Source organism: Chaetodon auriga, chromosome 14 (assembly GCF_051107435.1).
Source record: "Chaetodon auriga isolate fChaAug3 chromosome 14, fChaAug3.hap1, whole genome shotgun sequence".
In the NCBI taxonomy this organism is placed as follows: Eukaryota; Metazoa; Chordata; class Actinopteri; order Chaetodontiformes; family Chaetodontidae; genus Chaetodon; species Chaetodon auriga.
Window position 1 is genome coordinate 8,242,825 of NC_135087.1, and position 15,845 is coordinate 8,258,669.

The 15,845-nt window shown below is 43.7% G+C and overlaps 3 protein-coding genes across 3 annotated transcripts; 2 read left to right on the plus strand and 1 right to left on the minus strand.

Moving 5' to 3' along the window:
* Positions 1 to 990: 990 nt before the first annotated feature.
* LOC143331782 (rab GTPase-activating protein 1-like) lies at positions 991 to 5,493 on the plus strand. Its single transcript, XM_076748931.1, has 8 exons — positions 991 to 1,395; positions 2,058 to 2,138; positions 2,291 to 2,401; positions 3,164 to 3,268; positions 3,361 to 3,444; positions 3,542 to 3,613; positions 3,886 to 4,125; positions 4,999 to 5,493. Exons 1-8 carry the CDS (start codon positions 1,285 to 1,287, stop codon positions 5,212 to 5,214), a joined length of 1,020 nt encoding a protein of 339 aa, XP_076605046.1. The 5' UTR covers positions 991 to 1,284; the 3' UTR covers positions 5,215 to 5,493.
* Positions 5,494 to 5,770: 277 nt separating this feature from the next.
* ebi3 (Epstein-Barr virus induced 3) lies at positions 5,771 to 9,297 on the plus strand. The gene is made up of 6 exons (XM_076748932.1): positions 5,771 to 6,027; positions 6,799 to 6,913; positions 7,025 to 7,124; positions 7,762 to 7,879; positions 7,976 to 8,139; positions 9,129 to 9,297. Exons 1-6 carry the CDS (start codon positions 5,925 to 5,927, stop codon positions 9,282 to 9,284), a joined length of 756 nt encoding a protein of 251 aa, XP_076605047.1. The 5' UTR covers positions 5,771 to 5,924; the 3' UTR covers positions 9,285 to 9,297.
* Positions 9,298 to 9,504: 207 nt separating this feature from the next.
* Positions 9,505 to 12,321, minus strand: odf3l2a (outer dense fiber of sperm tails 3-like 2a). The gene is made up of 5 exons (XM_076749436.1): positions 12,273 to 12,321; positions 11,823 to 11,933; positions 11,578 to 11,700; positions 10,874 to 11,015; positions 9,505 to 10,030 (listed from the first exon to the last, which is right to left on the minus strand). Exons 1-5 carry the CDS (start codon positions 12,319 to 12,321, stop codon positions 9,685 to 9,687), a joined length of 771 nt encoding a protein of 256 aa, XP_076605551.1. The 3' UTR covers positions 9,505 to 9,684.
* Between the last annotated feature and the right edge of the window lie 3,524 nt (positions 12,322 to 15,845).

A 15,845-nucleotide genomic window follows, 5' to 3' on the forward strand; every position in this document is an offset into this window, starting at 1 on the left:
AAGTGAGAGATTTCAGGACAACCGGAGGGATGAAGAGAAACCGCCCCTGTGACACCAAAGTGAGACTGAGATCACGAGGGAAAAATTGTGTCACTTCACAGGCGGAGGTGCTGAATCCTCTTTGTTATTCTACATTCATGCTTTGGTATTCTATCACTTTACCTGCTGGACCCGTTTGCTCTCCTGTCAGGCAGCTCAGCCCGTGACAATAATAGACCTACAGGCCTGTGACACATTAACACCTTGTGGGGAAATATCACAAATACCACATCATTTAGCAGTCAGCAGTCTGGCAGGTTCACACAGCATCTGTGCCAGCTGACGTAAGAGTGAACAAAGGGAGAAGAGGAACATGGAAGAAACTTTAAGTGTCATATTGAGGAGGCTCATTATCGCCAAGACAGAACCAAGCAGGTGACCTGAGAGATCATAAACACCTGTGTGTGTGTGTGTGTGTGTGTGTGTGTGTGTGTGTGTGTGTGTGTGAGTGTTATCCATGTTGTGAGGACATACATCTGTTTACGCAGTCACAATGTGGGGACTCGCCTTCCTTATGGAGACAAAACTGTAGGTCCCCATAATGTAAATCATAAAATTTTAGGGTGTAGACTTAAGGTTAAGGTGAGGGTAAGGTCAGGTTTAGGTTAAGCTTAGGGTCAAAGTTTGGCTGAGACAAGTAGTGGTTTGGGCTATGGTTAGAAAAGTCTCCAGGAAATTAATGGTAGTCTGTGTAATGTCCCCAAAAATGATGGAAACATGACTCTGTGTGTGTGTGTGTGTGTGCGTGCGTGCGTGAGTGAGTGAGAGAGAGAGAGAGAGTGAGAGAGGGAGGTGAGGTGATAAGAAAGGTGAGCGCTGCAGTGGGTGTGTCAGAGGCTGTTGTTCTTTCAGACACTCTCAGGTCTCATATAAACCCTGTTGAACCTGTTACTGCCCATTTACCTGAGACACACACTCCTTCACCTGACACTGTGTTCAAGTGCCTCTGACTGCTGCTTATTAGATGTTTAAGTGTAGCCGCACCTTACCCCGTTGGAGTATCTCTCTCTGCTGTTCACCTTTGGACCATAAATCAGAGCTTCTTTCCGTCAGCATGACTTGGACTTTGTCTTGATATTTCCTGTTCACGTTCATGTGCTGGACTGACCTCTAAAAACGAGACGACAACATCTCTCTGAACTCACTTTACGTTCCTGGTGGAAACCTGCTGGAAGCCTTCAGACGCGGTGGTTCTTTGTGTTTGTGCGAGCGTTAGCAGCGCCTGGGGCTGCATATCTGGGCAAGATGATGGAGGAGGTGTCCGTCATGATGGCGCATGATGCCCAGCTTATGGAACAGATGAGCGAAGAGGAGATCCTGGCGTGTCTGGTGGATGAAACGGGACCTCAATTCATAGTAAGACTCACTGTTGCATGGATGCATTCAATGACATCAGATACCACTTAGAGCACCACAGCTAATATCAACAGCTCAATGACGCTGACAAACTAACACTTGATTAGATCTCAAGCCACTGCATGATTCAAGCACTGATCAGGATTGCTACTTTTTTCCAAAAAGCGACTGGATTTGCTTAAAACGATGAAAAATGAATACAAAACTTCTTCGCTTGTTGACGTATGAAGTATTGCTAAAGCCACAGCGAGAGTCAGACTGAGGCACAAAAACAGAGATAAACCGAAAGTGACAGAGTACAACAGTCTGCACGCTGCCACACATTCCTCAGCATGACAAATATGTGATTCTAAATAGAACCAAGTCAATTCTGATTGCTCATTTTAGATATTTGAGATATGGAAATTGTCATTTCAGGCTTTAAAAAGAATCCTCCCCTCCACTATTATTCCCTCGTGTATCCTAAAATTATCATTCCCCCATGTGCTCAGCTCTATCTTATCTCGTTCTTATCCCTATCTCCATCTCTTTTTGGGGCCTGTTCTTGATTTGTCGTGCTCATGCAGCATCCGGCAGCAGATCTGTTTGGGGGAGATTGCTTTCTCCTGCTCAGTCAAATACGACATTACTGTATCTTATTAGCCTTAACTCTCTCGCCTCAGGTCCCAACGAAGAAAGCTAAACTTGGGGAAAGCCGCCTTCAAATAATGGAAGATGAGGAAGACCCTGTGGACAAATACCTGGTCAGTCCTTCTGTCTCTGAAATGCATTTCTGTGCCAATTACATTTCCACAAGCCACACTTTCTTTCTCTCTCTCTCTTTAAAATTACCTGACTTTCCGAGTTCGTATTCTGCCGCGTGCCGCAAACCCTGATAGGTTTCTCTGTTTTGCAGAGGGAGAACCGCCGGCTTCAGCAGGCCAGCCTCCGTCTGGAGCAGGAGAACGACAACCTTGCTCACAGACTGATCGCCAGCAAGGTCGCCCTGAGGAACGCTCTGGACAAGGTGCGATTAGGTGCTGCCCTTCACAAACAGGGGGAAAGGATTTAATTAAAAAACGCAAAATCACCTGCCGAAGGTCTCAGAAACAAAAAAGAGCCTCTCAGGAGACGGCCAGACTGTAACCTTAAGAAAACTTTAACTTTTACAGTACTACAATAGAGCAGGGGCGCCTGGACTTTTTGCCTTGGAGGACCAAAACTGAAACATTAAAGCCTGTTGTACAGTTAAGAGGCAAAACGTACCTGGATCCTAAGTTGCCCGCCTGCTAAGATTATGAAAATGAATGAATAATTAGCTGACCTACATATTTAAAGGATCGTGTGTAGTATTTAGTGGCATCTAGTGGTGAGGTTGCAGACTGCAGCCACCTGAATACCCCTTGCCTCACCCGCCCCCACAGTGGCCACTGACAACACAGAAGACACCATCTAGTTCAAGCATTTGGTTTGTCCCCTCTGGGCTACTGTAGAAACATGGCGAACTCTGTGGAAGAGGCTAGAGATGTTTAAAAATGTTGAATGGTTTATGTGTTTTAATTTTTATAACTTTGTCCCAAATGCCTTGAAAAAGAGGCAGGATGGACCATTTAATTGCTTATATAATACAGTCATTTCTGCATTTTATTGGACACATGAAAGCCTGAAAATCTGATGTTTTTATTATTGTCATTATTGGTTTTCTTTGGACTTTTGTCATGCGTCATGCGGGCTGGACACAGCAACATGTGAAAGCTAAATGAAAGCTAACATAAATTGTTGATTTCAGGCAGAGGACAGAGTGGACGATCTCACCAAAGACCTTCTGCTGAGCAGACATCGACTGCAGGCTACAGAGGAGGAGAAGAGGGGGAAAGAGGAGGAAGCTGCGATGGTAAGATTTTTGACGTGGCTTTAAAACCCCTCACGGTCATCACACGTCGATCGCTGACATGCATGAACGAAGGATTTCCTCTCTTCTTACAGCTGAAGGAGGTGTTACGGAGAGAGCTGGAGAAGGCCGAGCAGGAGGTCAGAAGGTCGTCGGGGATCATTGCAGAGTACAAACAGGTGCAGATGTTTAGCACTCACTGTATTCTTCACAAAGGGTGTATGAATAAAGAAAGCAGTGATAATTAACCTTGTTGACGATGCTTCTGCTGCTCAGATCTGCTCTCAGCTGACAAACCGTCTGGAGAGGCAGCAGGCCGCCCACAGAGAAGAGCTGGATTCACTCAAGGTGAGAATAACGCTCCTCCTGCCGAGCTCCACTGTCACCTTTCCTGCTTTTATCTCTGCTTTTGCAGCTGTCATGCTTCAACTTAAACACCGTGTTGTACGAAATCATTTTACAGCCCTTTCTAAAAATCTCTTCACCCAATTCTAATTTTCTCGGTTCATTAATAACAGCAGCCGTCGGGGCTTTTAATCCCTTTATGTCGTATTTGAGGCAGAAAAGTCTACGTTCTGTCTCACATTTTGCACGTTATTTTCAATCTCCACCTTTTGCAGAGTGCAGCGAGGGCTTGCCCGCACTGTCGATGCGTCGTAGATTCAGATGAAGCATCCGCCACAGCTCAGGGCTCGACGACGATAGAGGGCCACAGGAATGAGGCCAGCGAAAGTCTCAAAAAGGCAGAGCAGAGGAGCGACGACCGGGAGAAGGAGTCCCTCAAGGCCCAGATCAGGGAGCTGGAACAGGAGTTGGCCCAGACCAAACTCCAGATGGTGGAGGCCAAATGCAAGATCCAGGTGAGACCAGACCCATATTTTGTATTCGGACAAACAAGTCTTGGGAATCTCGGCATGGCGATATCCAGGTCAAAGGACCCAGCTAACCATTGTCACTTCAATATCTATAAGAACGTAAATGAAACTTCAGACACGCACAGAGCAGAAGGTCTGTACTTGTGGGTACTTTCCTGAGAACATGTTCACTGCCTGACCCTTTTTACTTTTCATTTCAACTGCCAACTTTAATGCAACCGGGAGAGATCAACTTCACATGTACACGGAAATCCACTGAGGTTAGCAACAGATATTAGAGCCCATCGATGTGAAGCATCCTCATTAAATGTGGGACCGTGTGAAGACAGGAAACAGGACAGGACTCCCCAGCGTCGAGACGCTGGTAGTGAAAGAACAGCATCCAAGGACTGATTAGCTTGAGGCACATTATTACTTTAGGAGCCAAATTTAAAGCTGGGGTTGGGGAAACTTGATTTTGAAAGTATCCAACCAGTAAATCCCATCCTCTTCAGGCCTCCCTCCAAAGCCCCTTCCCCAAATCATGTGAAGATGCACCACAACCAAGACTGGTTCTTTGAATAAATACACCAATAAACAACTCTGTTAAATTTGACAATCATGTAAGAACAAGCAAAATCAGCTGAAAATCTGAATCGGGTATCTGGCCAAGTTACTGTTCACTGCTGTGGGTGTGAGCTTCATTGTAAGAACGATAAAGTGGATTTTCTTAATACAATACCATATGTTTTTTCAGAGAAATACAAGAACATAAACAGTATGGCTGCACAAACATGGACTGAATTGAGCTTGTTATGAAGTAAAGTTTACATTTTCCCTGATGCATTTCTCACGTACGCCTGTGTTATCCTTGGACAGGAGCTGCAGCACCAGAGAGGAATCCTGGCCAACGATCTCCAGGAAGCAAAGAACAGCTGGATCAGCAAGGCCTTCACATCCCTGCGGACCTCCAGCGGAGGGGGGCTTCAGAGCATCAGTGTACCCAGAGATGGAGCTCCCACCGTAGGCTCCCTCTCTGGATGGACCACCAAGAAGCTGTCGTGGCCGCACAGGGACAATCGAGAAAATGTCTGAAGGCTTGGACTGTGATCAGACCTGGATCAGAGTGTTAATTCACGTCGTTATGTACAGAATGTATTCAATGCTGCAGCTGCTGTTTCTTGTTTTAAACACTAGAGGGCGGTCTAGAGCTCAAACTTAGCAGAGGAGAGTACCTGAGAGCACTGGCAGGTGCTATCAGACATGTGCTCTCTTGTCTGTTCACCACATTTACAACTACTGCATCACTGATGAACTTCTTTTTATATTTCCAATCCCTGTGACATGTGAGCTTCTTGTAAATAATTCTTTCATTTGTCAACAATACAAATACAACATCCAAACAAGTGTGACACCGGCTTTTCTGTGTATGACATAGGGAAACCTGACGCCTTGACAGAGACGTAACACACGAAGCGGTTCTTTCTGAAGGAGGTTTTCCTGTGATACACCACATTAGCTGTTCCTCTTTCGCTATGACCGCCACGGCCTTTAAAGCTGCTGATCAGCTGTTGCTCAAGCGCACAGACAGAAGAGGAGTCATTAGCAGACTGCAGTGACTGAGTTTGTTATCTCTGAACTTTGACAGGCAGAGAGGAGCAGTGCCTTCCCGAAGGAAACAGAGCAAAGAACAAAGAAAACTAGACCAGAGAGGGCAAAATCGGGCATAAGTGAGGGCTCATTTCAATACAAAGCTTTTTAGAGAAGCTACACTCTGGTACTAATTTCTCCCGCCTGAAGCACTGATGGCTGCGATGGTTGGCAGTGTGTGCGTCGCTCTGACTCTCCTCATGTGTGTTCTTGGAGGCCAAGCCCTGGACCTGCTGAGAGCTACTGCAGCATCAGAGCGTGAGTATCAGTCTGTGGAAACATGGAAAAGACTCCCGATGCAGAAAACTAAGTAACTCCTTTAGAGCACTTTTTCTTTCTCCGTGCCTCATCAGAAAGGCTCTGCTGTTGCTTTAAGGCGTCTTGTTGTGTTCATCTTCTTTTGCATCTTGCTTGAAAAGTGCAGTCAGTAAATACTAATGATTTTTATTGAGAAGTCAAAGATTTTCTGTAATGCTGCTATCACACCTCTACTTAGATGTTTATCTCTCTGAAAGAATGGTGTAGTCATGTTGTCAGCATGATGTCATTATTTTATATTTTATATATTATTCTTTAGTGATAAATTACATGCAGAAAGAAAAAAGGGAATCAAACAAATGAGGACAATTAGAAACAAATAAACAAGGATATAACACAACAACCTGGATTCCAGTAAAGTTTTGACTCTGTGTAAAACAAAAATAGAACAGAATGAACGTCTGCTAATCCTTTTTGACATGTACTCAACTGAAAACAGTACGAAGACAATATATTTAATATTAGCATTATTATTGCAACACGTTTCAAACAAGTCGGGACAGCAGCAACTAAAGGCTGTGAAAGTTGTGGATTGCTCCAAAAACACCTGATTGGAACATTCAACAGGTAATCAGGTTGATTGGTACCAGGTGATAGCATCACGATTGGGTATGAAAGGGGCAGCCTGGAAAGGTTTTGGAATCTGTCTTGAATATTTTCTGTATTTTACGCTCTGCTCATGTTGCACATTCATGCCACTTCTTCCCTCAGACACTCCCTCCACTCCCCACGTGCGCTGCTGGTGTGCGAGCTATCCAAACGTGACTCTTTGCTCCTGGCCTGAACCTTCTCACGCCCCACCAACACACTATGTTGCTACCTACAGGTAAATCTGAGGAAGAAAACAGCAGTCCTCCTCCTCCTCCTCCTCCTCCTCCTCCTCCTCCTCCTCCTCTGCAGTGCTGACCTCTTACATGTGTGTAACTGTGTTTGTCAGTGAGAGACACAGACAGCCGGTCACCAAGGAGTGCCATCTGATCCAGCCTGGCTCGTCATCCTCATTTCTGATTTCAGCATCGTCTTCCTCGTCTGAACGGGTAACAGCTTTATTTACTTCCACAGCAGATTGATACTGTACTGTACCTCCAGCTGAAGAGGGGTTTTCCAGAACACACACAACCAGACTTAAGCCCAAAATGAAACCAAGCACACATCAGTCATGACAAGTGAAAAATAGGATGACTACTGTCAAATTCAGCAGGATTGTATGCTGCTGTGTGGATGCAAAAACTGGAAACTCCATTTTCCATGGTCACAGCTCAGTTTTGGGAAACCCCTTTTTAAATTTCAAGTAGTAGCCGAAATAGACCACAGACCAGTTTCAGGGTCTGTGGTCTATTGGAAGCACTTAGAAAGACCAGTTTCAAGTTTGTCTTGTGAGTCTGACGTGAAAAGTGTCAACAAGAAAAGATAAATGAGTTGATTATAGAGGGAATTCTCCTCAGCATTCATCTCCTCCTGCATAAATCTATATTTCACGATATGTTTTAATGCTTAATAAATATAAAATGTCAGTCATTCCAAAGTATTTTTATGTCCTGCAGATTTTTTTAATTCATACATGAAATATACTGAAAAAGATGTAGAAAACACACACAATGCTACAAATGCTACAGTATATATTGCCCAGCATCACAGTTTATTATATTTTGCATCCTGTGTCTTATTTTCTAGGTCTGGCACTGCTACCTGCCCAACCTGAAACTTCTCACTGACTACATCATCAACGTCACAGCAGTTTATCCTACTGGAAGCAGCTCCCATCTATCAAGTCTCATGCTGGAGGATATAGGTGAGAACTGAAATGATAAATTATCTGATAATGTGCAGACAGTGATGGTGATACTGTAGTGCATACTGGTTTCTTTCTCTGTCTTTCTGTCTGCAGTGAAACCAGATCCTCCCGTAGACGTCCGGGTTTCCCCTCTTAATAGCAGAAGCTTGTTGGTGGAATGGTCTCCTCCCCCGACTTGGGCTAACCTGGACATCATCCCCCTAAAATACCAGATACTGTACCAGTGGGAAAACAGGGGCACCCCAAAGTCTGTCAATGTGAGAATGCGTTTCATGAAAACATACCTGCAGTGTGATTTCAAAACTCCACATTTGACACATACGCAAATGCCACATGTGGAAGTTCAAAATGAGCAAAACATTTAGGTAGAAACCTCAAAGATGTTTCAGAAAGTCCAGTCATCTGTGGAAATCCTTCTCTTTTCATCTAGACTAAGTCAGAGTGGATTTTTTTAATCTATAGTTCCAATTTAGGGAACCCCGTGAACTCTCGTAGGATTTGTGGTTGGTCTCATGACACCGTTTCGCATGAAGTTCCTTGAGCACAGAATTCACCTTTAGATCACTTTGTCTGTCCCCTCAGGTCTGACATAGTAAAAGTTGATCCAGTTTTCACGAAATTTCCCTTTTTCCATGGTGGCTTCTCCATCTCAGTTCCACATTAAGCTGCAGAGTTGTTCACCGAGAATCGCTAACTTTTGTAGCTAACATCATTAGCATTGATGATAGATTTCTTCAAGCTGTCATTCCTCACCTGACAGACACTTGTTAGGGGGGTTTGACACAGTAGTTTATTAAATGCAGGCAACTAAAAGGGGTATTTAAATGGACTGCGGATGATTAAAATAGGGTCACTCAAAAGTGTTACTGGAAAAGCAGCTTCTCTTCTCGTATAAGCCTTCTATAAATAATACACTATGCTAAAGTGTTAAAGGACTCATTCAACATTTTGGGAAATACACAAATTTGCTTTTGTTTTAATTATTTCTTTTATTTTGTCATTAAACAGAGCCAGGCTAGCTGTTTCCTCCTGTTTCCTGTCTGCTAAGCTAAGCTAAGCTAAGCTAACCAACTCTCGGCTGCAGCTCATCTAACTCTCGACAAGAAAGCCAATAACCGTATTTCTCAAAATGTCGAACTGTTCCTTTAAACCTGTTCATTCAAGTAGAGTTTCCGTGTTGTATTTTGAAACTACAGATGTTGACGGATGTTTTATTAAAATGTGTATCATCCATTTTCTCCTCCAGCTGGGTCCATTTGAGAACACCAAGGTTGAGCTGAAGGGCCTGACACCAGGGAGGCCTTACCTGTTCCAGGTGTGTGCAAAGGAGCTGCTGGGTCTGGGCAAGTGCAGCGACTGGAGCTCACCTGTAAAAATCACCGTGCCGAGAGTGAAGCTGTAGAGACTCCCTCTCACTTCCTGTTTCATTCACCTCTCTCCTTTTAAGCTAACAGTGAAGAAAAGCTGAAGAGCTGCAGATGTCTTTATTGTTTAAGCTGCACAAGCAATGCAAGCAATTATTATTGATATTTGTTTTATTTATAAAGTAATAAATCATTATTATCTGTACAGTGTACAATCAGCATTTTATTATCTGTTTACCGTTGGTTTGTGTTGATCTTGGGAGTCACTGATAATATCACTGTGATAATTAGTGTTATTAAAGATCAGTTTTTCATCAACAGTTTTGACCCGTTTTGATCCCTTTTAAGACACATTTTACCATCTTTTTTTGTCATTGTATGGCAGCTCCACATTTGTGTGAAAAATTTAAAAGAAACAAGGCATTTGTATTGAATCTGTCAGTCCACCACATCCACCACAAGCGGCGTGACAAACTCAGAGTGTCTGATGCCCATGGTGTAGGACGGTGGTTTCGGGAGGTGCAAGTGAATCTTCTCTGGGCTGTACTTGCCGGGGCCGGGAACAGCAGAGGAATAATTAGGCCTCTTAGTCCGGCTCTGCATGGAGAAGGAGGGCTGGCGCTGGCGGTAAATATCAGGGTTGATGGTGTTGTATCTTGCCGGTCCGGGGCTCATGGAGAGGTCTTCGGATGGAGCTCCGACCTTCCTCCGGCCTGAGAAGCTGTAGCTGGCACTGGAGGGTTTATTAGGAATCTGACAGCCCAGCAGGTCTGGAAGGTTGTAACTGGAGCGAGAAAACAGCAAATGTATTAAAGCTCAGCTTCAAAGACTTTTTCCACCCAGTCAGAAGATGTTTATCTATAAAAACAGGTCACAAATATTTAAGAGCTTAGTGATATCCCAAAAAAGACAGCATTAATCCAACAGGATTAAATAGTGCATTTGATGGGGACTGATACAGGAACACACATTTGGTCTGCATGTGGGATTGACTCATGTCATATGTTTTGGACAACAATAGAGCTCTATGGCACAGAGACCAAAGCTATGTCAGGCTACAGCAGCCATGTTTCCTCTGGACTGTCGAGTGAATTTGAAGCAAACTTTTGAAATGTCCCCCCCAAAAAACAGAAAAAGCGAATGAGGTTCTTTTCCATGAACTGGTTCTCAGGGAAGAACATAGTTTCATCAGAAGTTGGCTTTAATGGCTGCCTCACGCATGGCTGTAATAAATAGTAGAAGAAGCAGAGGTCACGTTTTGCTGTTTGCCAACAAACCTCAAAGAAGAGGAAGAAACAAAACCATTTGCGTTTATCATCTCTGAGAAAAACGAGGTCTTCAGGACTTTTTTCAATTGTTCCTGCTGCGATCAGCCATGTTTTCATGCATTGTGGGAATATCCGGGAAAACGCTGACAGTGTAAACAGCTTCTTCTTCCTCTTCTCTCTGAGTGGAAACTGATCGGCCATGTGAGGTGAATGTTTGCAGCATCAGAGCTTATTCAGAAAAGTTGTTTCCATCCCTCAGTAAGCACATTAAATGTTCATCAAATGAACATAAAAACTTTTTTTTTACGACATTCTAGCAACTTTTTCTAATGCAATACTTCAAAATGTGCATAATGCACCTGTTGGGTGCTGGTACAGCATCCAGAGAGCGGTATCTGGTTCGGGTGCCGATGGTGAAGGATGGTGGTCTGTGGTGAACACTGACAGGAGCAGCCTTCTCCGGGCTGTAGGCCCCCGGACCCGGAGTCTGGTACAGCTCACCTAGAAATATGAATAGAAATCAGGTTGGAACATTTTCTTTATCACTTTCACTGAATACTTGCACTGCACTGAAAATGTTACTTAAGTAAAAGTGTAGAGAAATGTAGTTGAAGTATTTCATGTAAAAGTACTCCATACATAAAAATGGTACCTTTGACTGCTATACTACTTTATATTTTATCATTACATTTCTTTGTATGTTTTGTGTACAAATATTTGTAATTTGTAAAGTAGCTCGTAACCAAAGCCATCAGACAAATGCAGTAACATTTCCCTCTGAAACACTGAGTAGAAGCAGAAAGCGATGTGAAAAGAAACGACTCAAAAAAAGTGCAAGTACCTCAAATTTGTACTCAAGTAAATGTACTTATTTACATTCCAGTACTGCCGACTGAACTACTCTCTGTGCTCCACTGAGTGGATAATAGACCCAGCGTCTGTGTGCACACGCATGCAGCTGTTCTGATGCTTCCACACACACCTGACGAAGGTCAAGCAGACTAAAACATCATAAATAAAGAAATATACTGACAGTAACCAGGACAGGTTTTCATCCCCTCACCTTTATTCCCCGTACGCCTTCCTCTGCCCAGAATAGAGTAGGAGGGAGTTTCCATCCGGCCAAAGCGGGTGAGCTTGGCATCAATGTGGTACCTCGGTCCTGGACTGGAGTCCACAGAGACCACTACAGAAACGATCATCCAAAGACACCTTTAACCTCATAAAATGAAGTAAACCCATCTCAGACAGGTATCTAGCCTAAAAAAAGAAACCCTCAAGGGTCCCTGTTGGTAAGTCTCAACTCACTGGCACTGCTCATGCGGCTGTGGAAGGAGTAGGCAGGGCTGCTGGGCTTGGTGAAGTCATGGTTGATGTATCCAACTGTAGGGGGCAGAGCGTAGCGTCCAGGGCCCGGGCCTGACAATGAGAGGAGGAGGAGGGCGGCGGGGAAAATGATGCAACAGATTCAGCTCCGAACAGCGGTATAGCACACCCGCCGCTCTCTGGCTCGGCCTGTATGGTCTCTCTGATGATTTCCATATGGAGCTCTTTGACTTATTTTCTATGGTTATGCATTTTAACATTCCCCCCTCTGCTTGTTTGGGAATGGATTCTAAACAAAGGAGCAAACTCAAACAAGTGTGGAGCAATGGCTGTATAATTTCATAGCAAAAACAGTTCGGCTATAATATAGTCCATGTGGACACACACACACGCACGCACACACACACAGGCATACAGATCTCTTAAACTGACCTCTTTCTCGAGCAGAGATTATCGGCCTTTTCTTCACCACCTCCTGCATACTCCTGCCAGCTTCTTTTCTTCCTTCCTCTTCTTCTTCTTCAGTGCTTTTCCTCTTTGGGTCCTCTGTCACTTCAGACACTTCCTTTTCTTGTGTGTGGCTCTCTACAGGTGATCCGCGGCCTCCTGTTCTGAATTATACATGACCATGAGGTGAAGAAACCCTATCTTGACCGAGGCCATGGGTACGCCCAAACCTGCTCTCCACCTCCTTTTCCCTTAGGTCCCCTCAGGACAAAAGGTGTTCAAAGCAGGGCCAGGAAGTAGACTCTGTCAAGGCTAAAAACAGGGCAACCCATGACTCTCTATAGAGTCACATTTAAAGTTAAATGAGGAACAAAATCAGGACTGAAGATGCTTTTTTTGCAGCTAACCACGCAGTGAAAATTCAGAGGGAAAGTATTTTCTTAAAGCTCTGCAACAACATGTATTGTAGTTAATTTGTCATCCTATTCGGAGGTATTAGGTTACTGCAACTGAACTGCAGCGTGCATGCTGAACCTCTCAGCTACAGTAAGTATGCTGTAACTAATAGCATCTCTGCACACATGCTATTAAAAATGAAAGGACTTACACTGATCTTCTGCAAGTGGATATTTGACCAGAGCAGTGTTGCTGTAATAAAACCACCTGTGAGTGTTAAAACTTTACCAGCTTTTTGTTGTTCAGTTGATATATTTGAAATCAGTGCAAGATCTCTAAATTATTTCTTACTTGCCAAAGTAAAATTGGTAAATTTAATGGTTTCTTCCAGAATAAAAATGAAAATTAAGCTTGAAAAGAAAAAAAAAAAAAACAGGTGTAATGGGTTAAATTTTCCTCGTCCCACTAAGCAGTCTGGTTGCAGCACTCTGGATGAGCTGGAGCCTAAGTATTGTGTTTTTGGTAAATCCTGCAAAAAAAAAAAGCTTTACAGTAATCTGCTGGAGAGGAATGCATGGGCCACTTTTTCATAGTCACCAAGTGGGAGTGTGTATAGGCTGAATAGCAGTGGACCAAGAACTGACCCTTGTGGGACCCCACAGAGAATATCAACTTCCTCAGATGAGAAGTTACTGAGAGATACAGAGTAAATCCTTCCTTTTAAATATGTTGAGAGCCACTGATGAACACATCCAGTAAAGTCAAAAGCGGCACTCACGTCTAACAGTACTAGAACAGAAAGTTTAGCTGCATCGCTGTTGATTTTAAGATTACTGACTACTTTGACAAGAGCAGTTTCAGGGGTATGACTCACAGTAAAAGTCGACTGGCGCGCATCATACAGCTCATGGAGGGTTAGTTAGCTGTGCAGTATCACTTCCGCTTCTAATGTTCTGCATTTCAGGTGCAAATTTTCAGATTTCCTCACATGGTTTACTTTAAACAAGTGTGAATCTGCAACAGCTGCACCCACGCATATGCATTCATACACATATTCATGCATTCACACACGCACAACCTCACAAACACGTGACCAATATGGTCAATTTCAGCCTCATAGCTGAAGTGCAGGGGCGGGCAAATGGTCAACGATAAAAAGGGAACTCTGCACCCACAATCACTTTATCACAGTCCCTTAAGTATAATATATCAGTCACAGGGGCTGTCTATCTGCAGAGTACATTACTTTTAATGTGGAGTGTGCGTTTATAATGGAGCATTTTTGCATTGTTGTTAGTTTGCTTAATCTGAATATTTCTTCCACCACTGCCTCTCTTTCCTTTTGTTTCCTGTGTTTTCCCCCTGTCCCTTTGTGTCATGTGAGTCCTCTGCTTGTGTCTGAGGGCGGTTCCTCCACAATCTCGGCTCACCTACACCTGATCCTCGTGCCGATCAGCCACCACAGCTGCAGCCAATCGCCAACCACAGGATAAAAACCTGGATCTCCTCACCGCTTTTCTCCAGATTGTTGCACTTACCAGTCTGGTCTCGACCACACAACTCTCCCAGTGCTTTGTTCTTGCTCTAGTTTGTTTGGCTTGCCTGTTTCTGAGTTATTCAGTGTGTTCTCCAAGTCTGCCCAGCTCCAGTGCACCACCTAAAAACCTGCTGACTCACCTCACCTGCCTGCCTGCTCCTTCCCTACACAGATCAATATACCCCTTTTTGTCCTTTTTATCATTAAAATGATCAGTATCTGTCCTGCACTTGGAGTCCAGCCATTTCCTCAGTCCTTAACGCTGCCAGCACTTAAAAAAAAAAAACACTGCTGGAGTTTCCTAATGAGCAGATGGATCAACACATTTGTACAACTGATACACTAATATTTGATGTATTTTAAAGAACATGAATGCAAACTATAGAACACATGATAAATGTTGGAAGTATTTATACATAAAATCCATGAAAAGCTGCATCCAAACCCTTTGAAAAAACAGATCTTTCATTCAATCTACAGAACTTCATTTGGAAAAAGCTCAAATTCTGGGATTGTGAGATTTTGGGGGCTTAAAAACAGGGTTTGCAGCCAAAACAAGTGTGAGAAGACTCCACTGTGTTCCACAGTCCGCTACTCTGACTGCTAGTTTAGCGTCCAGGCAGCATCTGAAAAGAGTCAACTGTGGCAGAAAAGCCCTGAGGTGAATGAACTCCTGGCAAATACGAAGATGTTTGCTTTCCAGTGTGAGAGGACTCAGGTAGGAATTTGCTCTCTTGCTCTGCCGTGATACTGATTCCCTCCCTGAACGCAGAGGTAACTAAAGCTCGTCGAGCAGAGCCATGACCGAGTCAAACCGCACGCTGGTTAAATATTAAGCACCAGTAATTCTGAGAGGTCACAGGCTCAGTCATAAGACTCTGCTGGTGGGCACTGACGGGAACCACCACCGTTTTCAGAGAAATGCTTTGTCAAAGATGTCAGCGTTTTATCTCCTTCTGCAAAGTCATGTTTTCACTCCTGAGTATGTTTTTCCTCATTCACAGATTTAAGCCGCAGACCAGGGGAAGAACTAATTAAATGTAGGTGCTGATAGCGCCATCATGTGCTTAGCGTCTTCATGTTTTTACTTTTCTTGGTCAAACACCACACCTGTTTCCATCAACACACTTATTCTGCCGTTGAGAACGTTTTGCCCCTCGAGGAAATCTCATTTTCCTATGCTTTCTCAAATATTGTACGCTTGGCCTTATCAGCATAAATCACCATCATTTTTACATACATTTAGCAACTGCAAATAGCTTTAGATGACATGTGCATGATCAAGATATGATGTTTTATTAGTATATTTACACACTGCATCCCTTAACTGTAATTTATTTTAGATAAGTGACTAACGATCTATGGCACAGCTTCACCTACTTCCACGGTGCATGAGTCTGAGGTAGAGAGAGCCTGATGAAGGCCACCAGCTGAAACACGTTGGTCTCATAATGAATTCTTCAGTGTGTTACTGGGGCTTGGACTTCTTCTACATAACTGAGCGTGTTTACATGTCGCCGCATCCTCTGAAGCAGATCTGGATCCACACGCGGATTAAAAACATTTTCAGGTATCAAATAATAAATTTAGAGGATCCTCTGAGTCGCTGACCATGACGACTGGAC

Coding starts and splice junctions, on each gene's coding strand:
- LOC143331782 (XM_076748931.1), top strand. CDS start 1,285: ATGATGGAGGAGGTGTCCGTCATGATGGCGCATGATGCCCAGCTTATG. Junction 2,139..2,290: donor ACCCTGTGGACAAATACCTG/GTCAGTCCTTCT, acceptor TCTGTTTTGCAG/AGGGAGAACCGCCGGCTTCA. Junction 4,126..4,998: donor AGGCCAAATGCAAGATCCAG/GTGAGACCAGAC, acceptor ATCCTTGGACAG/GAGCTGCAGCACCAGAGAGG.
- ebi3 (XM_076748932.1), top strand. CDS start 5,925: ATGGCTGCGATGGTTGGCAGTGTGTGCGTCGCTCTGACTCTCCTCATG. Junction 6,914..7,024: donor CACTATGTTGCTACCTACAG/GTAAATCTGAGG, acceptor TGTGTTTGTCAG/TGAGAGACACAGACAGCCGG. Junction 8,140..9,128: donor GCACCCCAAAGTCTGTCAAT/GTGAGAATGCGT, acceptor TTTCTCCTCCAG/CTGGGTCCATTTGAGAACAC.
- odf3l2a (XM_076749436.1), bottom strand. CDS start 12,321: ATGCAGGAGGTGGTGAAGAAAAGGCCGATAATCTCTGCTCGAGAAAGA. Junction 11,934..12,272: donor AATCTCTGCTCGAGAAAGAG/GTCAGTTTAAGA, acceptor TCTCATTGTCAG/GCCCGGGCCCTGGACGCTAC. Junction 10,031..10,873: donor GCTGTACCAGCACCCAACAG/GTGCATTATGCA, acceptor TTCTCGCTCCAG/TTACAACCTTCCAGACCTGC.